The 26,889-nt window shown below is 34.5% G+C and overlaps 3 protein-coding genes across 4 annotated transcripts; 1 reads left to right on the plus strand and 2 right to left on the minus strand.

Moving 5' to 3' along the window:
• Nucleotides 1-2,123: 2,123 nt before the first annotated feature.
• Nucleotides 2,124-5,603, minus strand: LOC114720713 (sm-like protein LSM2). The gene is made up of 3 exons (XM_028906393.1): nucleotides 5,442-5,603; nucleotides 5,154-5,312; nucleotides 2,124-2,511 (listed from the first exon to the last, which is right to left on the minus strand). The coding sequence occupies exons 1-3, from the start codon at nucleotides 5,442-5,444 to the stop codon at nucleotides 2,392-2,394; spliced, it is 282 nt and encodes a 93-aa protein (XP_028762226.1). The 5' UTR covers nucleotides 5,445-5,603; the 3' UTR covers nucleotides 2,124-2,391.
• Nucleotides 5,604-6,475: 872 nt separating this feature from the next.
• Nucleotides 6,476-11,339, minus strand: LOC114720711 (BTB/POZ and MATH domain-containing protein 2). The gene is made up of 4 exons (XM_028906390.1): nucleotides 10,688-11,339; nucleotides 9,180-9,528; nucleotides 7,251-7,527; nucleotides 6,476-6,943 (listed from the first exon to the last, which is right to left on the minus strand). The coding sequence occupies exons 1-4, from the start codon at nucleotides 11,113-11,115 to the stop codon at nucleotides 6,765-6,767; spliced, it is 1,233 nt and encodes a 410-aa protein (XP_028762223.1). The 5' UTR covers nucleotides 11,116-11,339; the 3' UTR covers nucleotides 6,476-6,764.
• Nucleotides 11,340-16,161: 4,822 nt separating this feature from the next.
• LOC114720708 (uncharacterized) lies at nucleotides 16,162-21,986 on the plus strand. Of its 2 annotated transcripts, none has more exons than XM_028906383.1 (5): nucleotides 16,162-16,427; nucleotides 16,660-16,840; nucleotides 17,523-17,940; nucleotides 20,378-20,458; nucleotides 21,189-21,986. In XM_028906383.1, exons 1-5 carry the CDS (start codon nucleotides 16,335-16,337, stop codon nucleotides 21,703-21,705), a joined length of 1,290 nt encoding a protein of 429 aa, XP_028762216.1. In that variant the 5' UTR covers nucleotides 16,162-16,334; the 3' UTR covers nucleotides 21,706-21,986. The 2 variants fall into 2 exon arrangements, with proteins under 2 accessions (XP_028762216.1, XP_028762218.1); XM_028906385.1 differs by having other exon boundaries at nucleotides 16,173-16,427; nucleotides 21,192-21,986.
• Nucleotides 21,987-26,889: the final 4,903 nt, after the last annotated feature.

The following is a 26,889-nucleotide window of genomic DNA, read 5'->3' on the forward strand; positions in this document are numbered from 1 at the left end:
GATTGGATAGACAGAATATATTACATTTATGGGAAGATTTAAAATATTATTTGGGAACTACATAAAAAATGATTAAAAGAACATAGCTTTTTTCCAGAGCTTGCATGCATTACTGAAAAATAACTCCATTATTTGAGAACACTACCACCACTGTGAGAAATGATTATGGAAGATGATAGGGAAGCCTTGTATTGTTGTTCCTGTTGGTTGTAAAACAGTCACGCATCCGCTCTTTCCTCGAATAACGCCAAACAACAAACTTTGATCATTCGAAGCTGCAAAAATTTAGTGTGGCCCACAATAATGTAATCCATATCCATATAATTATATAAATGATGCAAAATCTCTTATTCTTATATTCTATTTTGAGATGATATTAATATTAATGTAAAACACAATGCTCACATATACATAATATGACTTGTTTTTTAAATTATGTATAATGTACAAAAGCCATCATCTTTAATCTTTAATCGATTATATATTTACATATCACACTATTCCTAAGCATCAAACAATGTGCTTTTTTGTAAAATTATTTCTTGTTCTGTATTTTTTTTCACACATTTCTTCAAATTTTCCATACGTTTCAATAACATTAAAATATTAAAAAATATTTAAGTTTTTTAATTTTAATTTATATAACTGCGTTCTTTTTAAAATTTATTACCCCTCTTGTGTATAACCCAAAAAAAATAATTATCTCCTCCTATATTTAATACAAGAGTTAAATAAAAAAATTAATTAAGTTATTTAATTATAATAAATATGTGTTGTATTAAGTATTAACTTCCTTAAATTATCAGTTTTAATAACTTGAGAAACAAGAGTTTGGATTCTCTCAGAATCTTTCTTTTTCTTTTTCTTTTTCTTTTTTTTTCAGAATTTCATCTCCACCGTTAAATTAAATAATAGATGGTTCAGATTTAATATTTTAAAAAGCAAACGTTTACCTTTTTTCTCCAATTTATGTAATCTCATAATAATAACTTTATAAAGTATGAAATCTGAATTATTCATTATTTGATCTAATAATAAAGATCAGATACTAAGAAAAGGAGAAAACAAAATACCATGAGAGGATAAAACCCGCCAAAGCAAACATCAAACTTGAACAAAAATTATGAACTATTGCTTTCCTTGAGATGCGCTCATTTGTCCTTTTCCAATCAAATGAAGAAATTTTTATTTATTAATTATCTTGTATCTAATTATTTTTGAATTAATACATGCTTTGGAATCTCGCGATCTTATGCTTTAAAAGTCAGGTACAGAATTTAGTCTATAGTATCTTTTTCTATAAAAGGCAAAATGATATTAAACTATTTAACATTTACCGCATACTTAACGGGACAAAATAATATTTCTCCAATTTTAAATATAAGACCTATCTTATAATTTATAAGAATATTAAACTATATCTAGGTCTGGTGTGATATTATTATTCTTTAATTTTAATCTATTTATCATAGCATTCTATCTTATAGGAGCAGGAGCATAGCATATCTACCTTCTCGAATTATAAATCCATACGTCTTCATGTCTTTATTTTGTAGTCAAAATTTTCAATTTATTCTTATTCTTTTACCATTCAAATTAATCCCATTCACTAGAAATTTAATATACAATTATGCAGTACCCAAATTATGAACATTATAGTATCGTACAATATATTAATAATTATTTACTCTAATGATGAGTGATTAAGAAACAGCGAGGGTGCAAATTTAGTTGTTGTTAACACTAACTCATCTTTAATTTAAAATTAACATATTTTTTAACTTCGTTGCTTAATTGGATGGATAGTTCCCAGACGCTTAACTTTTCAAAAAGTTCATACATATCTGGTTACTTGTTTCATTTTTTTCCTTCATAATTTATGATATTTTCATGTTTTTAATTTAACTTAACATCAGCAACTTCCTTGAGTTCTATTAAGTTGTTTCTCTAGTTGTAAATGATTAAAAGCCCAACTTCCTGAAAAACTCGGTTCTTAAGAATCATAACTTCCCCTCCTCACCCCCATCAATGCAACCCCTAAACTGGAGAACAACATGCCGTGGGGGGAAAATAGGATACTGCAACCAAATGGAGCAGGGTGAGATAATGGCAGTATTGCTGGATCAGGCAACGCCCTTCGGTACTGGGAATTGGATTGCCCGCACCTGCAGGATAATACCACGAATTGAACTGCCTTAAACAACATAGAGCTTGATAAGCCCCAACAGTAGGTAAACGCTAAATGTTAAGAATTCTGTTACAGTAAAAATGAACCGAGCTAAAGAGTCGTATGAATGTCTCTTCCTCAGCCAAAAGTTTCCCTCACTATTGTGGATCACATCCGAATCAAATAGTCATGCAATATTCATTAGAAGACCTTAACTAGATAAATTAGCCGCCACGAGCTTCTCTCCTTGTGGCATCATGCAAAAGTTCAACGTCCACTCCTTCTGGAGGCAACTGCACATATCTTACCACCGACCCCCTGATGAAGCAGTTCCTTACAGAAAGCTGCGATCAAACAGCAACACGTTATATGCACACCAAGCACAGCCGCACAGCCATGAGGAGAGATGTAGGAAAATGAGGTTAACATTAGACATCTGGTAAAGTCATATGCATAGCAATCGAAGTAATATGATGTCGGTAAAAAATTGACTCTTTTTTCGCCACCAAAAAAATTTGACAACTATGCAATATTTTCTTGGGAGAATTATAAACAAGGACTTCGTAGCAACTTTTCCACACATCCACATCAAATATGAAATGGAATAACCACACTGATGCTGGCCGGGGGGGAAAAAAAAAAAAACAACAACAACAGCCTCAATGATTATTTGCTCTAACTGTGCAAAGTAAAACACATAACTACTGGTAGGTGTTCATTAATAATTCAGCCAATTTTCTTTTCTAGCTCGCAACACACAATCATTTGAGAGACATGATGCGTAAAACCTTTCAACCACAGAGAAGCAAAGATCCGTTTATCAAAATATCACACACACAAGCTAAATTGCACATAACTTGCATGAACTTTTAAGATACACACGAGTAACATCTTTGACTAAAACTTAATGATAAACCTCTCTAAACATTTCGAATGTGCAAACACAAACTCGATGTCCAATATATCCCTTAAAAAAACGTTGGAAGGTCTATCTAGCACAAGTGGATTAAAAGAACATAATGGAAAAGAACCATTATTAATAGATATTGTGTAAACCCCCCTGTTGGGGGGGGGGGGGCGGCGGTCAATATGCAACCCGATAAGGAGTACAAGTATCCGAAGGTAAAGTCAGTTATAGTCCAGACTCCCGACAGTATTGCCATCCTGCACATGCCACCAGGAGCATAACGCTTTACCCGCTTTCCTCTACTTACCAAAGAACCATTTATAAATATCCTTAGTCAACCAATGAATTTATCACTCACTCGCTCTTTTCTCCTATAGCAAAAAAACACAAATCGGAAATTGATAAGCTAGGACATGTTCGGTGAAATTGTTCTCTACTTTCATGTGCTAAAATCAGCTTTCATTTTTTAAAATTCTAAACTTCAAAAATATGTTTGGTCCAGGATTTTTGTTTTCCAAATTTTCATTTCAGTATTGAAGGAAAAAATACACATAATCTTAGCGATCATTATCAGCTAAAACACAGAATTCCCAGTGCAGAATACAAAGATATAATCAAAATATGCCAAGCCGCTTCACAACGCAAGAATAAAAGATTGTTTGTTTCTGAATTTCTAAACAAAATTATATCTCCCCATTTATGAGAGAGTCACACTTCTGCCACTGTCACTGAAACCTTATCTATACCTTGAAGGATGTCCCTCTTTCTGATCCTAGTGTCTCCGCTGCCTATTGCAAATTCTCAATTTGTACTTCAGCTTCTTTATAAACTTATACCCTCAGTGTGGACGACAAGCCAAAAGATCCAATGATCATAGTTGATAACTTAGCTAGGCATTCTTAACATCCACAAAAATAGAATTGCAAGAACTACGTCCCCAACCTAATGAATGATAAATGGTGCCAAAGTGACTAAGAATCATTGATTTCAGAGTTACCAGCCTTATCTGTAAGGCAACTCATGGAAACTTCAAGCTAGAACGTTCCCAGTATCATCATCTTCATCTTCTCATAAGGAAGCGAGTTACAAGCAACAACAGGACCACTCTTTAGTAAGACAGATTCCAGTTAAAGAACAGAATTCAATCTCATTCACAAATAGTTGAGCCCAGACACAGGGAAAGGCATACAACTGAGCAATTGAGCAACATTTGGTTTATTCGAGATTTTCCTATCTTGGCTAAAACCTATACACTGTCCAAGTATATTGCACTCTCCCTGTCTACAGTTTGATAGCAGAGCACTATTATCCCTCTTTCTGCTCATACATAGAACAGTACACGTTGGCAGCATAACATACAGTAGCCCCGTCACCTTTGATTGGTACATGCTAATTGCGGTTCAAGATTATTTGACTCTCCTGAAATATTATTTTTCATCATAGGGAACCCAATATGAGCAAATTGATCGGCTAAATCAGCCCAGGACTTCAATGTAAACTTTTGGTCTCTCATTAAACCTCATACTACCTTAAATCCTTAATATAAAATTAAAAACTAATTTGACATTCAATTTGATCCTAAGTATAAAATCTCAATCCACTTTGTCTTTCATATTTATTCATTTTTTCCTAAAATAATTCTGGTAGTAATTGCATATATTAAAATTTTCACCAAATGGTAGTTCCAACTAGTACACATGATTAGCAAGCATATTTTAGAAAAAAACAACACTTATAACTTAACTAATACTCTTAATCTACTCACGGAGGTAGTATTAAATGTCAGATTTAAGCATTCTACTGAATCCTAGAACGCTATTAGTAACTTCAACACGGTTCATCCATCCAAAAAGCTTGACGTTAGTCTACAACGGGATTAGCCAACACAGGCAAGAGCAAGAAGTAAATCTTGACAAATCTAAACCTTGTAATACAATTTAAATGGCCAAGACAGACTCTGGAGTTTCTAAGCATAGAAATGAATACAGTTAAAATGGCAAAGCAAAAATTGATCGCAAATCCTTCTTTCCAACTTGATAAAAAGATTAAACCTTTGAAACCTAAAACAGAAAGGCATACCATGTGAGGGTATTTGTCTTGATCGACAACACGAGTGTTCTCGAGCTTGATGTTAAGGTATTGATCCACCGAGTGCAGTGTTCCTCGAATAGCCAAATCGTTCTTGAGCTCCACAGTTACTTCTCTGCCCACCAAGTCCTTGAAATAGGAGAAGAACAACTAGACCAAAGCAACGCCCATCAAGATCAGAAAGGATGAAGGAATCTCACAGAAATACGACACAGAAGAAATTTTTGGGGGAGCGGAGGGGGAAACCTAGCGAATCTATAAATTCAGAAAGAAAAATACCATTTTTCGAGAGCTATAAAACGAAGTTGACCAGAGGAAGGCAGAAGAGAGGAGAGGCCAAGACCGTGAGTTGTTTCTCCCTGGATTGAGGGCAAGGCGCTGCTTGCGAGTTGCGACTAGCGGGCGTTACTTGACTCCCTGTTTGTCCCTACTCCCCACAGCACCCAACCCAGCAAATGAATATCATTCATGCTAATTTATTTTTGACGAGATTGCCCCAGCATCATATTATTGTAGGTTTTTTTTTTAAAATTATTGACAAAAATAATACATAAAAAATATGTAAATAGAAACACCACTTTTTCGAAGTATGGAGTCCAAAATAAATCATACTCCTCTAATATTTAATATAAGACTTAATTAAAAAATTGATATTAATTATATATAAAACCTATTTCATATATTTGTCAATTTTTTTAAATTAACCCTATTAATATTTTCATAACAATAGGAGAGAAGAAATTAAAGAAAATATAGAGAATTTAAAAAAATATCATATTAACAACTTTAACCAGTACCTTTAATCTCTTTAAATTAGTTAATTGAATCTTACATTAAAAATCAAATGAGTATCATTAATAAGTCAATTACTTAAAAATTCTATTTCTTATGTTAATATTAAAGTGGAAAGTGAACTTTAATGTATTTGAAGACAGTTTGAGAGGTAACATCTGAATCGAATGGCATCTCTGTATAATCCCCGAACTTGCGCTTGAACAAGATAGAGTGGAGTACACAGAAAGCAACCAAAGGAAATGATCGTTCAGGAATTTGCAGGCTGTAGATTGAAAGCTTGCAACCCCATTCTGCCATGACCGGATCTGTCGTTCCCATCTACCCCAGCCATATTTATTTAGCCCAAAATGTTTTGAAGCCAGTAAGCAATCAATTCAATCCATTCTCTGGAGTACCAATGTCTCGATCAAATTTATCTAAGTGCACTGCTAAGACATTCTCAAAAATAGATAAGCAAGAAAACTTGGTTGAACAAACATTGAAAAGCAAGAGGAAAAGAAGATACAAAGACATAGCAGTAATCAGCAACAGAGTTGGCTCCAATAAAAGAAAAATAACAAAAGACAAATGTTAGAGTAGAAAGAAAACTAAGCATATTACAGATGAAGCATACCAACAACACCACCAAAACAAACTACATTTACATCTCCTAGGCGTTAAAAAAAATACAGACAGACATAGAAAAAATTAAAAATTGCCCCTAATCCTACAAGAGCTTATCATATATCTCTATCTATGGCTCTCTCTCTCTCTCTTTTATCGGAGAGGAGAGGGTGTACAGATAGATATTTAGCGTTCACAATCATACTATAGTCTTTGCTTCACCCGTCGACCATTTATGTCGCTGCCATCAAGAATTGCCTCACTCCTATGCTTGCACATGAAGTCTGAATGCTCCGTAAATCTAGCCACGTACTCCAATAGCTCGGTCAGAACAGATGGGCAACTTTCCTTTAAGTAGTCAAAACCGTCAGTTTGCATCACAGCTGTGAAACAAAATGGAGATGCCTTAGTTCCTTAATTATGATTGAAGTATGAAATTAAACAAACATCTTACTACAATAGATTTGGACCGTGCCAATTTTATAAACGAATATCACTCTTGTAATGAATTCAGCAACCGATATTCTTTTGTGGTTAAGATGTGGATAGCATTTATTACATTTGAAAAGACTGTCAATGCCAAGGCTATATACATTTGCAGCCGGATAGGCTACCACATCATCTACCATACATCACCCGTCTTTTCTTAGACGTAGCAAAATATAGAAATTCAGAGGAATTAAACCGCACCTCGTAGATTTTCAGGCATTGCAATGAATTTGAGACAGACTGCTTTCAGCTGGAAACAATGGTGATGCTCAGCCAAAGCTAGAGTTGTGGCCACAGTGTTTATTGCAACATCTTCACAAAGGCTGGCTTCACACATCAGCCTAAGCCTCTCTAAACCATACCGATCAGCCGCAGCCAGCAGATGCTGAGCCATCAACGTAGTTGCCCATTTTGAGTTCAAGCCAGTAAGCTCTTGCAGGTCAGGCAGTGAGTCCCAGTATATGAAATGAAGTAATGCCTGCAAAAGCGTAACATGATAGGATGCAACAGACAAGTCATTCACGTAAACTTTCTCCACCAAAAATGGCAAAGCTAGTAAATGGTATGCTTCATTAGACAGAAAACTCATGTCATTATTATACAGATACTGCATTGAGTCAACATCGCTAAGAAAACGCACCAAAACAAGAATAAATCAAAGCAAAACAAAATTAAAAAAATCTTAACCCTGAATGGGTTCATATCTGATGTGCATTAATGCATAAGCAAATGGCACAAATAGAATGCTTCCTTCTCAAACAAAAATATTAGCATGTAATGCCATTAACAAACAAGAACACTCTTTTTTTTTTCCTTTCTTTGCATATTTAAGCTGCTAAGTACCGACTAATTCACCTAAACCATCCTATCATGTTTATAGACCTCAAATTAAAATCGAATTGGCATCACTAAGCATCTAGGAAATGAGACTAACTGCCTTCCATGAATTTATGACACATAAAATCCAGCAGTTTCTTCCCCAGACCAAAAAGCCCAAGTCACCGATTCTAAATGTCAAGAGGGCACCAATGCTCTTACAGCACCTCACTTCATGCTTTATACTCAGAAAGCAAATGAAGCAGCCCCACCAACCATTATAAGTCTTTAATCGTGTAGAACAAACAATTAATAAGCCAACTGCCAGCCACCACTTTTCTGCCATGATTTGATTTCCTCCCATTAAATACAGTACTATACATCTACAAAAGTGGGCCAACTAGAACCTTTTGAAAAAATGGAACCAATGCACTAAGCAACTAAGTATTAAGACCCCATATCTATGTGCACCTAGCATCATATTCATGACTGATCAAAGTAATGTTTTGTACAATTAATTTTCTTTTCATGACGTTCATATGCTGTTGGTGGGCCTACAGTGCAATCTCATAAAATACAACATCCACTTTTGTTTAGTATATATAAAGGATGTGACAAAAGTGAAGACAAAAAATAGTGACGGAACTATGAGCATCAAAATATCACCCCAAGCGTTCATTATTCTCCGAAGAAAAGCATGTTAACTAGAAAAGCTCATCAAAGACCTTAATTTAAAACCCAAGGCTCATCAAGAGAAGTACTAGCATAATAAACAAGTAACAAACAAAAATATAAAAAGGGAAGCACAAAACGATGGTGCAAATCAACAAAAGTAGCAGCGAAAAAACCCAAAAGCCATTTTCAGGCAAGCACAATCAGCACGTGTAAGATGCAAATAATCATCCTAACCATATTCTTCTACCACACTGCAACACCTATAGTAGAAAGTCAGTTTTTTCTTCTCACCTCTTTCTATAATATAGAAGTAAAGTTACATCCATAAATTTCAAAACAGATTACCAATTTCTACTCAAACTAAAACAAGAAACTCTAAAAGAATAGGACAACTTTATTCCAATCAATACAAGATGACTCTATTTTAATTTACACAAAATACTTAACCTAGCCATATTCTGATTGAAATAGAAACTTAATTAATCTTGATCCATACAAACTTTAAAAAAAAAAAAATTAAAGATAAGTAACCCTCAGTTAAAATAAAAACAGATAAAAATAACTAAATAATAACTTGGCTAAGTAAAATCATAACCAATTTCTAAACAAACGGAAGCGCCAAAAAGCATTTCATCAAACCTTAAAAACGGGAGCTTCCATGTCCTCAACTTTTATACACCGAGTATTTTGATCTTTCATAGGACCAAAAAGTTGGGCTCTGAATACGGGTGAACGAGCTGCTAGTACCAATTTATGAGCAGCAAAAACCTCTCCATTAACTTCAAAACTCACATCACTTCCTTTTCCGTGTTCCAATAGCTGCCCAAATTGCTGTCCAATGTTAGAAGATGGTATTGCTATGGAGTAGATCTTGGGGCCCTCCGTGTGTGACCTCACTACACCAACACTACAGTTAACGCAGAGGCAATCATCTTGAAGGTAGTCTGACGTCTCAAGAGCTGTTCTTTTAAAAAACCGCTTGTAACCCCTGAACAACCATTATCAATAAATTAATATTTACCAAATATCATCTTCTCATAAACACTTCTATATACATCGTGGAATATTTAGTCCAGTCACATCTTAATTCAAGCATTTAGATGTTCGCTCATATATCCATAAATACATTCAGAAGAGGAAGAGAAATGGTACAAGTAAGATATTTTCATTAAAAAAATCTGAAGTACAAAAATTTTTCACGCCACGTGAACTTAGGGTAGCAGACTAAAACTAAACCAACACAAACCTAATCTGAAGGCTTTATACTAAGTTTGGGTTTACTGACAAGCGCTACAAAACAAAGGGTCTTTCCAGAACAAACGATACTTCTCAAATCACATTAAACCCCTCTCCTGCACTTTCCTGACAACAATAACACGAAGCCTACCGGGTGGTGAAATTAATATCGCCTTCATTGGTGATTCACAGCATTTCAGAATCACAACTATACTTGTTTCAAGCATGGGATTAAAGGAAATTTCACCCCCCGGACTTTGCATCGTTCCAAAAATCTTGGTCCATTAGTCACATAACACCAGAATCATATAGATACTCCATTCAGATTTTGAATTTTTTTATGTCAAAAATTAATTTATGAGTTATGAAAAAAATTGAATGCTAACAGCTGCATTCCAGAGGTGAAAGGCCTCATAAATAACTCGCATGAACTTTAAAGCGCAGTGCTCCTAACATCCTAAATATACATAGACACAAGTAACCTTGGTTCATGCCTACTAGTCATGTATCAGGGGAAGAATTCAGAGTATAGTAAAAATAGCATCAGGATTGTTTTTCTTTTCTTTCTTTTTTTTTTCCTTTTTTTGAGGTTGGGGAAAGAACACCCCCTTGCTCAGCTCAGTGCCAGCACTTGCTTCTCATTATAGAGACCAAACGTTCCATGTTTAAGATTTTCAACATCATCAATCCAACAACTCTTCAATTTACTCTCATAAACAACGCATTCCACAGTCAATGACGCATCAGAACTCAGTTAATTGCTTTTCATGCAAATCAAGAACTTGGCCTATGTATGCATTCAGGGTATCTATTGATGGCCCAAATCAAGAAAGGGGGAACGGTGAAAAATAGAAATCAAGAAAATGGTAAGGCCAAGAGAAAAAAGGAAAACCCACAGGAAGCCAACTTACCACATGCTACCACGGTATTTTAAGGTGTACGGTCCGCTTTCGAGCGTTCTCTCAAAATGACTATGTACCTTGTGCCTCTCTTTCCCACTCTGATCTAAAAGTGTCAACTCAAAAAGAGCCCTAACGTCTGTGCCTTCACTGGCCAGCGCGATAAACAGCGATACGTAGGTAGCATTGTCTTCGACGCTCTTCCCATCAGGATAGAAGTAGATCGCCCACTCATACCCACCGACCGAGAACGTGTCAGATGCTATGTATTTCCCAATCCCAATTCCTTTTGACAACGAATAACCCGTGATCTTGAACTGATGAGAACCCCTTACAGTCTCGGTGATCGACGTGGATGAGGTTGTTGCAGGTGGAGAAGACGGGGATGGGGATGAAGAATTGGAGGATGGCCTCGAGGTTTCTCGGAGAACCTTACCCATGCGCAAGCCACGATAATTGAATCAACAATGTCTTAATTTCCGGAGGAAAATTCCAGATGTAAAGCCCGATAGGAGGGTAGGAAAATTGGAAAGGAATTGGGGTAACGATCTAGGATCTATGCGCGAATTCGGGTGAGAATTGGACTCGAGGATTTAGAAGCTAGAATTGGGGTCAGCTCTAGAGTAAATGAGAGAGAGCTTAACGAGAAAATCTAGGGTTCCTCTGTGGAAGCTGGAGATTGATGGGGATCAAATTCTAGGGTTTCGAATCAGATCGAATGAAAGAAAGATAAAGAACGGAGGAGAGATGACATGAGATGGCTTTAAAGGGGGTTTAAATAATTTTTTTTATGCGACTGAGGGCCTCAAGACACGTGTCCATTTTAAAGGCGTGCTCAATATTACGTGATTACTGAAACAGTAACTTCAAGGCAAAAAAAAAAGAAAAAACAAAGGAAAACAGTGACTTCGGGTCAGCTCTGGCTGCTCTCCATCTCCGTCAGGAAAATCGAGCTCGACATTCTCGTTTGTTGGGAGTTTTTTGCGGAAATTTTTTTTTTTGTTCTTTCAGCTATGACATGTTTGTAGGCTAGTCTCTATAATTTAATTTAATATAATTTAATTTTTATAATTTTGAGTTGATTGTAACGAATTTCTAAAATTTAACTTGTTATAACTTGGTTACTATAGTTTTATCTATATATATAATTTAGTTCTTGTATTTTTAAAAAATAAAATTATATATGTGATAAAATAAGAGATTAAATTATAAAATAAATAAAATTATAGGGATCAAGTTGATAAATTTATGGCAAAAAATGTTTCTAAAATTAATAAACCCAAATAAACAAGATTTAATCTGAAGAATTAAAAAATATTTTATAATTTTGGAAACACGTATGATATGTTTGTGAGAGATAGGATGTAATGTATGCAATCAAAATATTTCTTTTATAGTTTGTAATCGGAACTAAAATTTATAATACAAGGCTTTTTGTTTATTATAATGTCATAATGATAACTCGCGACGCATGGTTGATTTTTATTTTTTTCTAATAAAATCGGTTTGACTTAATTAAACTCTTAATTGTTTTGCAGGTCTTGACTGACCTAACTAATCTTGCCTTTTTTACCCTGCCAGTGCCCTCACAGAGATGACTAAGCAATGCCTGTATTATGCGATCAAGCAAGTTATTTTAAGTTAATGAAAGATATTTCTTCTTTACAATATCGTTTCCATTGTTCAGAAATTTATTTATTATATGATTGTAGTTACTAAAAAAAGATCATGGGTAATTGCATTAAAAATAATCTGGATATGTCTAAAAAAATAAAATTATGAGTAAAATTGTACTTTTATTCTATTTTTTCATTATTCGGACACATGACCAGATATACATTATGAATTTTTTTTCCATTTTTGAAGGAAAAAACTATTTTAAAAAACAGAAAACTAAACAGCGCTTGAGTTTTTCGCTATTTTTGCATGGTTGTGGCATTGCATTCGAAAGTCATTCGTGATTAAAATTGCTACATGTTAAATTATGATAATATTCTTAGTAATAATTTATAAAAGAAAACAACATTAACAAGTGACATAGCTAACTTTAATTGACTAGAAATAAATAAATTATTATTTACGATTTCAAGCGAGAATATAAAAATAATCAAATTCTTCGAGATTTCTTTGAAAAAGAAAATCAAATTGAAACAGGTGAATAAAAATTTCTAAATCATACTACTCATATACGTCCGATTGTTGGGTTTTACTTACAATTGGACGGACGAGCATAAAATTCAACAAATAAAATTTTAACACACGGCCAAGGCAGAACTGTGCCAAATAGAAGGGTGAAGAACATAACATCAAACATGAAAGTAGCTACATTCCAACCGGTGTTAAAGAGATTAATGAATTGATATCAAAGTTTTCATTGGCATCATTCTCACTGTTCACATGGGTGATTACAAAATATGAAATATTCATTCCTTAGTTTATTAAGAGATTAAAAAAATATTCATTCCGTGTTTATTAAGCTCAAAATATTAGGTTAGAGGGATGTGTGAAAATCTCAAAAAATACTTAAAAAGTGCTTTCACAAAAGTTAAAACAAAATTCCTCCCGCGTACTCTAAAATCGTTCCTGAGAAACTAATATGAACAGCCCAAAGTCATGGAATGAAGACTCAATATTGATGTGTGGCAGTGGCATAAGCTGCAATATTATTCTAAAGGAAAACTAACATTCACGGTGCAACAAGGCAAAGACAAAAAAGGCGTACGGGTGACACCATCATCTTTTTCACTGCTCCCTGCTTCTATCAGAGAGGGGAGACCATTAAAGGGGGAAAATCCTTATCAGTGTCACTTCTTAATCTCACAAGTTTCAATAACACAATAGTCCTTTTCTTAATCTCTCGGTTAACTCTACTTTTATGCGATTCAAGAAAATTACTCCTCGGATCCTAAAGACAAAACATATATTACAACCATAACAAAAGACAAAGTTATAAATATGTGTGCATGATGCGGTGGGGTTGGGATATCTCTACAGTCAATTAAAAAAATGCATGCAAATCAAAATAAAATTTTTCTCACATGTTTACCTTATATACAATAAAATTACTTATATAAAGCTAAACAAAACAACCTCTATGCCCTGTCTTCACCACTAACTGAAATTGACATTGAAATGGGTATTAAAAATGGTTTCGCACAACATGCATGCCCTGTAACGTGGTACTCTCTCTGTCCTTTATTATAATATTCAATTTTAAAAAAAGTTTGTCTCTTTTTATAAGATCTTTGAGTTTATTTGAGTATTTAATACATTATTACCTATTTTACTTATAATTTAATGTATTTAATACTTATTTTTTTTATTATCCACTGTTACTTTCTCTCATTTACTATATATATATATGAGTATATTTGAAAAAAAATTGCATTTTCTGCATATTATTTTAATTAATTTTAATTATTTTTTAAACTGTATAATTTAGTTAAAAAGATCTTATAATAAAAAACGGAAGGATATTTCTATTAGGCCTTTGTGCCAAAAAAAGGAAAACTAAAGTTGTAGTAAGTACTCCGTCTCTTTTTATAAAAAAAGTTAAGAAATCTTGAACTAAATTACGCAAATAAAAAAATTAGTTAAAATTAATTAAAAACAATAAATGTGTAAAATTTGAAGGTTTTTTTTCTTCAAAATACCTTTATTTGTGGGAGTAAAATATAAAAGATGGGAAAAAAATTTATAATAAAAAGAATTATGAAAAAATGAATCTGTGATGACGAGATATTATATTAAAATATGATCCTTACAACGTTTATTGCGTAGGGAATGATGTTTTGAAAAACAAAAAATCAATATATTAACTATTAAAATAAATTTTTAATAGAAATAAAATAGAAAATTTACTACAAAAGTTAACGATAAGAGAGAATTAGAATGAAAGACCTAGAAAAAATTATATTTATTATGGAGGATCATAAAAACTGTAATTATGTAAAGGGACCAAATATCCAAATATAAAATCAAAAGTATTAAATTGCTTATACTTTAAAATAAATAAAAAACCAAAACTAAAATGAAATTGGTTTTTATAATTAAAAACAAAATTAATTTTTGATTACAGCATATTATTTTTTAATACATAGCGTTTGCCTGTCAAACCGAATTAGATATGGAGTCTTTATATAGATCATCAATTATATCATTTGGTCTTTTGGATAGTATAACATATTTACTATTTGATAGTTTTTTATATCGATGTAGTAAATTTCAAAGAGATTGAATAATATGTTTGATCAATTGGGATTCATTTTTATTTTATTTATTCATTTCATAACTCACACATTTATTATATTTTTTTGAGGATTTTTGAATTTGTAATTCCAGATTTTTAGAAGCCAAAAGAGTTTAGGACTGATTTAAAATAACTAGTCTAAAGTCATAAAATCATCATCATCATCAAACTTCAAATATCAAATATCTAAGAAAAACGAATAAATATTAAAGATTAAAAACTAAAATTGGCTCAACTCAATCTCAATAATAGTTAAATCACAAATAATTTTTACATAAACATCAACGTTACGAGTACTCGCAATTCTCTATCACAGCTATCGTGGAAAAGAAAAATGAAAAATAAAAAATAAATAATTTAAGATTAAAAACTGCCACACACACGAGAATTAGTGATTTTTTTACAGAAAACAAATAATTAGTTTTATGACAAAAAAAGTAAAAATTTCAAATGTGATGTCATATAATAGTTGCAAGAGTAAAAGATATTGATGATATGGATTTAAATCTCCGTGAAAAAAAAACTAAAAAGAAAAACAAAGAATATGATTGTGGGAGTGACAGGCAGGTTTAGCTTTAGTTTTTTTTTTCTTTTCAAAAATTTGAATGTAAGAAAAAATGTAAGGAATTAAGTTAGGAGCGTTTTAGTATATTTAAATTTATATTTTCATATTGGTCTCGTAAATAATTATAATTTTTAATACCTTTTATGATAAATTTTATTTGTTCGAGGTCTTTTGTTTTATTTTTTTCTAAAAACAACTTCTAAATATCGTTTATATTTAGAGATAAGATAAAAATAATTAGGTAAATATTATTTTAGGGGGTATTTAGGTAAAAATAAAATCATAATTTTAAAAATAATTTTTGAGTTTTATGATAAATTTTGTGATCCACTAATCCCCAAGTTTGTGGGTCCTTCGCACGGATTTTTCCAAAAAATGGATGGTTCATGTGGCGCAGCGCAGGGTTAAATTCTTATGGCTAGTGACGGTCAGCAAACCGATGGAGGGCCCACAGCGAACATGATTTCAGATTGGACGGTAGAGATGAACTTGAGAACCTCGAGTGAAAAGTGGGCTAGGTTGTGCGGCACACACTGTTAGAACCCAATACCCAGAGCCAGAAAAGTCCAAGAGCGAAGGTTGACAGGGGCTCCAGCCGGGATATTCAAGTCCGTTCCCATCGTATGATGGAGCTATTATCAGAACTTTCTGGATCAAACAAATGGATCGCAGAAAATCCCATTTATCAGATTTTCAGTGCCACCCAAAATCTAATTCGTGGAAAATGAAAATCTCTGGGATTTGAGGTCCAGGGAAGGATAAGCCCAGAGTGGCCTGACAGAAGCACGAAAGGAGGGGGATTTTGGTTTCAGCGACTCCTTCTCTGGGACGGGTACCTCTGAGCCATGGTGCTCAAACTTTGCTTAATGGCCTCTCATGGTTATCCTCCAGGGCTTGTCTCACAGCATGAGCTAGTAGGGTTGGGCGGCAGTCTGAAGGTAAAATCTGGTTCATGGTGATTGAGATTCTTGTTGGTCTGTTGGTCGAGGAATTTTATAGCGAACAAGTATATTATGACGTTTTAAATCTGAATCATCGTGGTTCAGCTGATTTCACTACATTTGTTTGCGTTTATGGTTGTCTAGTTGAGTAGTCTGGAAATCTGCGTATGTGTAATGTTCTAATTGATTTTATTTGGTTTACTTTTTATTTTGACGTTGCTTCAAACAGGGTTTTCAGCCATTATTGTCCTCACCCGTAACAAAACCAGAAATTATCAGATATTCTTCTCCTGCTCTAAGGCCAAATCCATGTGGGGAATCACGGAAATCCCAAAGCGAATGCTTCAATTCCAGTCAGTCTGTCAATATTGACCTACCAGCTCAAAGGCCCTTGCCTAATGATGTCCAAGGTGTGCAGATGATTAAATTGTGTATTTGATCCTACCGTTACATGGTACATATTTGCAGAAGATTATCTAATTATTTGATTGTATCCATATCTTGGCCCAACACTCGGAAAGTATATGAGCACCTCCTTCAAAAAATTACAAAAAGTCCCACACTCTGTTTCTCGTCCATTGCTAAGTGAATCTATTAGTTCGATTCTGTGTTGTTTCTCAAAGCCTTATCGCGTGGAAATGTAAAACTTTTGGCTGCTATTCCAGCCAGATACTATTTATGCAATGTACCTGCACCCTTTTTAAAATTCGAGTGCTCTTGTATGTTTTCTTTGGCTTGATAACGTCTAAAATCAGCGTGACTCCATAACTTCTCTTCACTCTTGCTGTTGGATGCTGTCTGTGTTGGTCTTTGTCATGGCCTGATAATCATTCTATCACAAGTTGATGTGTGATGTGCTCCAATCAATTGCTAAAATATGATGGTAATCGGCAAATATTGATTCATTCTATTAGGTGTTTTGATTTACTGCTGCCATGATGCAGAAAACCACAGAATGAAAATCTGGTTTGTTCATTTTCCCGTGCTTTCCTTTATCTTTGAAAGAATCTTCACTATGACTTATGCTATTTAATTCATTTTGCCTTTTATTTTATGTGTGCTCTGTATAATCTCACTTATCTTTGCTTGCAGCAACCTGCCCAGATGCAGTACTTTTTGGCTTTGGAATTGTTGAAAAATGCACTAAGCATGACAAAATAGTGCAGTTCCTTAAGTCCAGTGCTTCTGAAACAGAGATAAGTGAAGAGCATAGGTCTTTGATGTCTGACTCAATGGATTTTCAGCTGCTGGGAACTGATGTGCCTCAACAGCCTTTTTCAACTTCTCTTATCTATCCAAATAGCAAAATTGATATCCGGAGGATTTTGTTAGAATTTATTGGAGATTCTGCCTTTTCGCCGGACATTTTAGTTCATCCTGAAGATCTTGTCTCATTCTTGGGCGCTGGGAGTGCGATGAAGGATTTCCTTTCTATAGTTGCTGAATCATACCTGTCAAAAAACTCACACAAGGGAGAAAAGCATTCTCTGCTTGTTCCATACTTCAGTAGGTATGAATACACTAACCTGTTTAGCCTTCAATAAACAGTACATGAATTCCTGTCTGTTCAGGCATCCAAATAACTATTTGACTCACTGAACATTGCTTTTTTCATAGTAAATTTGTCATTCTTTGTACAGAATGGTTATCTAGTCTTCTTTATTAACTTTGTAGTTATTTTTCATGTTGAGATTTTTGATGCAATTGATCTTATGGGAAAATTAATCATTTGGTCCTTATAGATTTTCTTAGATTTCAATTTAGTCCTTGCATTTTTTTGGGCCCCAAATCCACCCCTTTATTTTCTGAACCTTGAGAGTTGGTCCACAAACTTTGATTTGGTGATCACTTCATTTCGTCCTTGCTAAGGTGGTTGATAGAAAGCGGACATGCTGGATGAGGTGGATATCATTTGCCAAGATCCAAGTCGGATAACCTTCTATTAGAAGTCAGCTATTTAAGGGAAAGAACTAATTAAGTACATAACAGATCAACTAGCACTATTGAATGTGGAGTTAGGCATCCTATATTACTTTGTAAATCAATTGTCCTTGGTGAGCTGATCTTCTGACCGCTGCATTTTATTACATGCTTCACTTGACTTCTTTACTAGTGGGAATCCTACGTAAACAGCCCTTTATAGGGCCGTCAAACATCAATTTAAATTCCATGTTTCATCTAATAGGATGGAGAAGAATATCTCAATTAGCTATTTATGTGAGAGAACCAATTTGAATACTTAATATGGCAGCCCATATTACTACAATTAAGGATCCACATACTATCACTATCATAGTTTTCATTAGAGACACATAACGTATGAGAAATGCATTTCCCATCTCAACCCACGATTGAAGGTATGTCAAATGGACTTGGGTCTTGTTCGACTAAAACAAGTGTTGAATTATGATTTTGAAGAATGGTCTACTATTTACTTGCTTTAAATACTTGATTCCCACCGACTAGTAAGCCAACCTTGGCAAGAATTAATCTAAGCATAATCTATATAGCCTAGAGCTGCCAACAAACAAGGACCGGTAAACATTTACTAGATGCCCGAAGCCCTGAAATTTCAAGACCACTGTTTCAGTCAAATCAGAATCATGTGCTAGAATTCTTGCAGTGTTCCTTGCATATAGCATAGAAGCTGCTGACTGCCACTGATCCAAAATATGCAAGCAACCAAACTCCATGCCTGAAACTTATCTAAACAGAACGCAGCCTGAGTCCAGAATGGCGCCACAATCAGCAACTACCTAGAGCTTGAGATCATTATGATAGGAATGCATGGTCTTTGTGAGCATCCTTTGCCCCATATAAGGCTTAGAATTAGAATTGCTTTTCCCCATCACCTCAAGAGATCCATTGATAATTTCCATGCTGTTCCATAACAACAGACTGTTCTGCTTCAGAAATATCATTGGTTATCCTTTCACTTGCTCCAACGTCCATCAATCCACTTGTGGGTAGAACTAAGAGAGCTAGCGATCCCTAACAGAATGCATCTTGGGCTTCTCTCACTACTTGTTTGCATTTTCACGCCATGAATGCAGGCAGAATGACTGCCTCGGATATGGGGACAGCTGGAAGATTCACTAATATTAGCATACGCAAGTAGAAGTAGAAGTAGAAACAACGCTAATTTGGTGGAAGAATAATCCAAGAGTGTCCGACATTACCTAGCGACATCTCCATGTCCTCTCACAGGAACATCTCAGGAAGCTAAAATGCATTTCTCCATAACTATCAGTAAACAACCCCGTGTTTTCCATCTAGCAAATCTTTAGTCTTTGGTTCTCCCATGATGTTTGTCTTGAACTTGGCAAATGATATCTACCCCATCTCCCACGTCAACTTTCTACCAACTACCTCAGCAAGGACCAAGTAAAGTTGTCATGAAATGAAACTTTAGATACCATATCTTAGGGTATGGAATGGATAACAATAAATTTGAAAGATAAATTTGGGGGCCATACCTAAACCGAGTAAACCACATGAATAAATACTTCTCTATATTATTAAATTGAATCATCCAACCAACGGGGATTGGGACTGACAGAAAAAGCTAGTTTCTCACAATGTGGTGAATCAATATTCGAATCCCTGTTAAGAAAAATACTCACATTTAGTACCCGACAGTGTCTTAATAGGATTGCCTCCTATACCTATGCCTTAAAAAAAAAAAAAACTGAATCAACCAGTTTTTCTGTAAACAGAACAATTAAAATGTATAGACATTGTCTAATGCAACTTGGTTTAAAACAATTGCTTTGATTTAGCCTTCGCATTTTTACTCCTTGCTTTACTTTGATTTTTCCTGTAACTTTTTGGTTTATCATTGTATAAAATACAAAGATATCGCTTACATATTTTAATTCCCAGATAGCGCTCTTTCATTGTTAGTTTGAAACAAACTACTAACCTCAATTACGATTCTTTATGGACAGGCTGGATATCAATGAAGCAGAGGCCAGAACTCATACCTCCCTGTCAAAGACTCAATCTACATTGACTGCTCCTTTGAAGAGGTATACAAGATAAATTCCATTAATAGCTATCCTAAGTTTGGGAGATGATATGCTGATTCAGAGCGTCATGGTTGATCTTATTCTTCGTACGTGTTTTGCATTAATGCCCATGGGCATTAGTCTTGTGTGATTAAAAGTTGGTTTAGAAAGCCAAACTATTGTACCCATAGCAAAAGGATTTAAGCTATATTTGTTCTAAGATTTTAGGCCTCCAAAATGTACGTTCTCCCAAAAGCAATAAATTGTTGCTTTTGGGAAATGAGGGGCACCAAAACAGAAAACTAATCATAATATTAGATGACTTGTGATTGCAGCAAGTGGATATTTGTATAAGATTTTCAAAACGAAGAGAAAGGCTTACAGATAAAGAAAAGGAAATCAAAATTGGAAAGAAAAGAAAAGGAAAATCAGTTGGCTAAATTGCCATTTCCTTTTGCTGCACCCCAAGCCTCCAAACCCCCTCCTTCCAAAAGACAAATGCTGTTTTCAAAAATCTGAGTTGATTTAAATTTCTTTCAATGCCAAGATGTTTACTTAGGTACGGAAAATGAAAGATCTTTCAACATGATGATGTTGAGGTATCATGGTCATTCAATCAGCTGCACTATTGCTTTCATTTGCGTTGAATGTATCTTTTTCTTACAAGAACATGTCTCATTTACCGGGTATATCATGTCCATAGTAGTTTCTTGTTTTTGCATAGTAATATAATGCGTTGCCATTTTCATAGCAGTCCTGAGAAATTCAAGGTGAAGCCATCATCAAAGAAGAAGAAGAAAGTCGGGAGGGAGAGGGATCTCTACAAAAGGAATTATTTGCATGCATGTGAGAGTCTTCTGTCTTTAATGATGGACACAAAGCACCGCCAAAAAACGGCAATTCATTCGCTGAAGAAAGCTGGCCCTGAACTTCCTGAGCTCCTTTCTCAGTTTAGTGCAGGCATTGCCGGGACTGGCCTGGCGGTCCTCTTATCTGTCATATGGAAGGTGGCTTGTGGAAGAGTACCCTTCTGTGCATCTAAGCTTTTCACCACCGGCTTTGGATTTGGACTGGTATGGCTTTCATGGGCTGTCAATAAGCTAAGGGACACAATTATTGGCATCAGCAAAAACACAGGAAGATTGGGTTTGAAAGAATCATCGAATTTAAAAGATCAGGAGATTATTCAGAAGCTGGATAAGAACATAAGAGATATTTACTTCAGAAGTGCAGCATTGCTAGCTGTGGCAGTGCTGAGCGTCGCTTGAGCATTATCTCCCAAGGTGAGGATACAATTTGCTTGAAGAAAAGATAATGCCATGCCATCCACTGGGGAGTGCTTGGAACTACCCTCGGGGTCTGCAGGTCCATCTTGACATGATCTTGAAGGTGCTAGCTTATGCATGCCATCCATCTAGTTTTGGTTATTCTAGCCCACAGCATAAGCATTGGTTGGTATGCTGGTAAGGAACACTGTATAGCATAATGTAGACATTTGCAATGGAAATAAATGACTAAGTTGTTGAAAACCTCTTAGTAGTTTTTGTCATTTAACGTGCCAAACTTTTTGGTTTGGATGATGCCTCTGTTTAAGTGGACGTATAATTTCCTCGGACTTGAAGCAAATCCATAGGACGTGCTTTTGAAACTTTAGATGTTGGTGCATTTCTCAGGGAGTTTTTTTTTTTTTTGGCCAACGAGTTAAAATTTTAACTACAATTTATATTATTTATACATTTACTAAAATAGTCACAAAATTAATATTTTTTTATTATATATTATCTAAACAATTTTCTATTATCAAACTAACTTCTTTTAAACGAAAGTGTCTTCAAAATGTAAATTTCATTACAATGACTTTCTTTAAAATACTTCAGTTTATGAAGCAGACTTTTGATAAACAACTTTTTGTACGAAGTGAAAATCAGGTAACCATTTAGGGTGCATTTGGACTATAGGTAAAAGAAGCTTCTTTTTTTTTTTTTTTCAATCCAACTATTGTGAAATCAGATTAGATAAAAGTTAGGCAGTGTGATGTCATTTATATTTGAATTGGTTTTTTATAAAAAAAATTAGTTTGAGAAGTTAAAATTTATTTGGATCTTATTAAAAAAATTTTGGATGTAAAATGACAAAAAAGGATATGAATTTTATTGTATATATTGTATGTATATAAATGTGATATTTTACCAGAAAACTGTTGAAATCAAAAAATGAACTCAAAAATTGTCATAGTCAAATCTAAAATTGTTATTAAAAACAAATTTATTATGACTTCAAAAATTATGTCTAATCTGATAACACCTACAAGTATTTTATAAAGATTATATACCTTGTGCTCTAATTAATTTTCTAGTTTTTTCCTCTCTTTAAATTAATTAATTAGGTTTTATATTAAAATTAAAAAATAGTATTATTTAATTCATATAATGAATGTCTTTTCTTTGCCTTTTTCTTCTCTCTCTCTTTCCTTCCTTATTTGTTTTGTCTTTTCCCAACGTCTTTTCCACAGGACCGTCCCGTGGAAGCAGGACAATAGGGCTTCTCTCCAAAAGCTCATTTGGATCTAAAAATCAAATTCTAAAAAATCTGAACCCAAACATCATTTAAATCTAAAAAACTTCTTTTGCTAGTAGAGATGCATGTTTGCCATCAAATGTGAACTCAAACACACCCTTCGTTGTTTGTTGAGAGGGAAGAACATGGTAGGTTGAAGAAACACAGCATATATGTCTGTGATAGCCATTATATGTAGCCACTCATGCTGGTTACCGTTTTATGCACAAGTGACCCTTTTTTTGAGCCATCTTAGATATGATACTTGGAGGCCATGTACATGGCTAACGCATGTAAGATCAAAGATGGTGTCCCATTAAAATTATAAGAATTGTTTTCCTTGTGGCTTGTGCCCACTATTCTCTCCCTCTCTAGGATCATTTTCTTGTTGGATAAAGCTACAAGTTTGCAGGACTTTTTGTTCATAACAATAAGCTACCTCCCAAACTTGGATTTTCAAAGCCCTAATTTCGCTTTTCTTTTAGTTGACTGCATACGCCAAACAAGTGAGGCATGAATCTCATGCAATTGATTCCTATAGAAGGCTTTAAGTTGCCTGAGCTGAGCATGGGGACAAATATAATGGGAAAGGAACATGATTTTGATTCACTGTAATCTTGCTGTGGATGGCTGGCTGATGCTTTTTGGCATTTTGAATTGAATTTGCTGTTTTTTTTTTTACTTGATGAAAATGGAGACCATTCACATATAATGAAGCATTCATTCCACTGTGTTACATTCTCATGATCTCATCACCACCCCTCCTCCTTGTGCGTGGTGTCACTAACGTAAGCATAATGGTATTCTCGTTGGACCATTTATATCACTGGCGTGGAATTAAAGCTTCTTCAATTTGCTTTTCCTTTCTGTGAGATGCGAAGAGTCTAATTTCTTCCAAAGTACTACGACAGGATTAAATATCTCCCAGTTAGATTGCTACATATGTAAAAGTTTGGATTGAATGCCGACCATTTACTCATTGAGGAGAACTCCAATTACTCAAGCCTAGTTCAATTTTTCTGCTATTGTAAAAGTAACATGAAATTTGAAGTAAACACAAAGCGTAACAGGCTTGAGAATTCAGAGATGGTGAGTGTGGGGTGAGGAAAATGGATTAGTAAAACAGTTTGAGTTGAGTCAACTGATGCTGTATAGTGATTAGAATATATCCCTCTTGTCTTTCTTTTTTTTTGTTTGGTGGAAAATATCCCTCTTGTCTTGTTTATCGAAGGATGTAGATAGGGAAAGATGGAATAATACTATTTAGATTTTAGATTACAAAAAAGTAGTTATTTTAGTTAAAAATAATAAATTTGTCGACAATGGACACCGTTTTGCCAAAATTATTCTTCAATGTAATCAATCAAATGATTTCATATATACATAGTTAATAGATGCATTTTTTGGGGGAAAAAAAGGCTAAACGCAATTGACAGATTGAAAAAAGAGTACCTTGTATACAAAAGCAACCAAAGTTGCCAAAAAAAAAAAAACAGTTCTTATAATTAGAAAGGGGGAATATCATTTAAATTTTATAAATATATTTTAATTAAATTTTCTTATAAGACAAAAAATATAATTACTTTCTTTCTTTTTTTGGGTATTTTTACTCTACCTTGTTCTTTCTTTTTTTTTTGGTTCTTTCTTTTGAAGGATACCTGGTCTGAACACGATGGATAACTATTAAGAAGAGTCCTCCAGGTATAAATCCGACAGCATTTCCATGCTACAATCTCCCTAGTCCCTACTGAATTCATTAGAATATTATTATATGCTCCCTAAATGCAAACTGTAAAAGAAATCGAAACGTGTGATTCTTCCAGATTAAACTACACACACACCCATCATCAGAAGCTTGTTCATATTCCGGCTGCACAAAATGGCCAATGGAACACAATCTAGGAGTATAATATTAATTGTAACAGCGGTTGCTTTGTACATTAGTCATATACTATCTCCGATCCTTATATAGGATCTTGTTTGATTTTTATTTTAGTCTTAAATATAAGACCCCAGTCCACTTTGTCTTTCATATTTATCTATTTTGTTTCCAAGATAGTCCTTCTAGTAATGTTAGTTCTAGCCAATAAACTTGATTATCAAGGATATTTTAAGAAAAACAACACCTATTTATTACAAATAACTAACTTAACTTACTTCTTTAATCTACTCAAATTACTTAACTAGCTCTTATATTTAGAACCGGAGGTAGTATAATACTAAGTCCGCATTGTTTTCCACTAAACCAATATTATGGAATCACATTTCCTCATGTGAGGTTTGATAATTCATAGACTTGTGGGAATTCAATTAGGGTTGCCGAATCTGATACCACCCACTTTGGCTGTAAATTCTCAGCGGACGACCCTGCAGGGCTGATGTTCATACAGCTAAATCCTCATTGTGTGACAGATTTGACTTTATTATTGTCATAAGCTATTTTCAATGATGGGGACAAACAACAAAGCAAGGAATTGATCCTCTCCCAATCAGAAACAAAAGGCGGAAAATTATTTCTACAATGACAATTCGTTCACACAAGGATCACATTTCAAAGAAAAAGATGGTTTTTATATATATGATTATTCTCTTCTATATCATGGAAAACCCCCCCCCCAAAAAAAAAAAATCCCCACCTTAAATTCAACGCATATTGAAATGTTGATGAGGAAAGTTTGCCTGTATCCACCCATGTTGACAAAAATAACGTATTTCGAAAGTTCAAGCCCTACAAATATGCGGGGCCTATTATAACTCTTTACTTTCCTATTGGAAACAACAAACAAGTCATGTGGAACCAACATATATCCATAGCAGCAGCATATAATATAACTAAAAGTGATTCCATGCGTTTTCAAGGGTTTCAGATTTCGATTATTTTTCTTATTTTCCCAAAAAAAAAGTGTAAGGACGTATGAACGTAAAAACAACAGATATATCCTATCTAACTTTGCTTTTCAGTGAGACAATTGAAGCCTATAAATTAAACTGGCAGATGTTACACACTTGACAACTTGAAGTAGCCCTTAATTAGTAGTGTTGTGATCTCATCAAATAATAGGTCAGAAGAAGCAGAACTGGTTCCATGGAAAGAAAGAACAGCTCATTCTCAGAGTATTTCAGGTGCAAGAAAATGAAAGAAGCACTGTCAACATGTCCTACTCTTAGAGCCATCACCAACCGCTTCTCGCAGAATCGTCCACACTCTAAAACTGTGCTGTTCATTCTAACTCCCCACCATCTTCTTCCCCTGTCAGAACCATTCATATTCAAAACCGAACACACCACAAAGCCTCAGCATGATTCATCAGAAGCCATACCCATCAACTTCGATTACTCAATCCCAGCACCCACCAAAGATCAGGCTTCAGTGACTCATGTCAGAGTCTCAGAAACAGTCGAAAAGAAGAACATGAATGGTTTGTTCGATGACTACATAGAACGTACGAAATACAAAATCAGAACGGCGTCCAATGCTGGTAGGCCCAGAGCGACGCTTTGGCAGATTGTACGGATAATAATGAGGATCATGGCATGAAGAAGAAGGACAACCACAGTGAGCAGTTCTCCAATTTCATACATCTTGCTAGAGGAAGATCAGAACCACGTCAGGTATTCGAAGAGAGTGATTCCGACATTGTAGATTTATTTGATTGATTAATAATGTCGTTGCATCTATGCCTACGTTGTTTAGATGGAGAGCATAATAACAAGTTAGTTTTCTGTGTTTTGAATTTTGATTCCGGTGGTTGGAGCATGACATTCATATGAAGAGTTTGATTTACGAATCTGAATAAAATCATGATCATGACTCCGTTGTGATATTTGTTCTCCATGTTTTTCAATCCTTCATATTTTAATATGATCCCCTGTTTTTCAAGTTTAGCCAGCCTAGT

The sequence above is a fragment of the Neltuma alba genome, unplaced genomic scaffold (genome assembly GCF_004799145.2).
Source record: "Neltuma alba isolate B1F8T4 unplaced genomic scaffold, ASM479914v2 tig00011995_pilon, whole genome shotgun sequence".
Taxonomy (NCBI): Eukaryota; Viridiplantae; Streptophyta; class Magnoliopsida; order Fabales; family Fabaceae; genus Neltuma; species Neltuma alba.

Coding starts and splice junctions, on each gene's coding strand:
- LOC114720713 (XM_028906393.1), bottom strand. Junction 2,512..5,153: donor AAGACAAATACCCTCACATG/GTATGCCTTTCT, acceptor GTTTGATCGCAG/CTTTCTGTAAGGAACTGCTT.
- LOC114720708 (XM_028906383.1), top strand. CDS start 16,335: ATGGTGCTCAAACTTTGCTTAATGGCCTCTCATGGTTATCCTCCAGGG. Junction 16,428..16,659: donor GGTTGGGCGGCAGTCTGAAG/GTAAAATCTGGT, acceptor TGCTTCAAACAG/GGTTTTCAGCCATTATTGTC. Junction 20,459..21,188: donor TTGACTGCTCCTTTGAAGAG/GTATACAAGATA, acceptor CCATTTTCATAG/CAGTCCTGAGAAATTCAAGG.
- LOC114720711 (XM_028906390.1), bottom strand. CDS start 11,115: ATGGGTAAGGTTCTCCGAGAAACCTCGAGGCCATCCTCCAATTCTTCA. Junction 7,528..9,179: donor TGGAAGCTCCCGTTTTTAAG/GTTTGATGAAAT, acceptor ACGCTTTTGCAG/GCATTACTTCATTTCATATA. Junction 6,944..7,250: donor AATGCCTGAAAATCTACGAG/GTGCGGTTTAAT, acceptor TTTGTTTCACAG/CTGTGATGCAAACTGACGGT.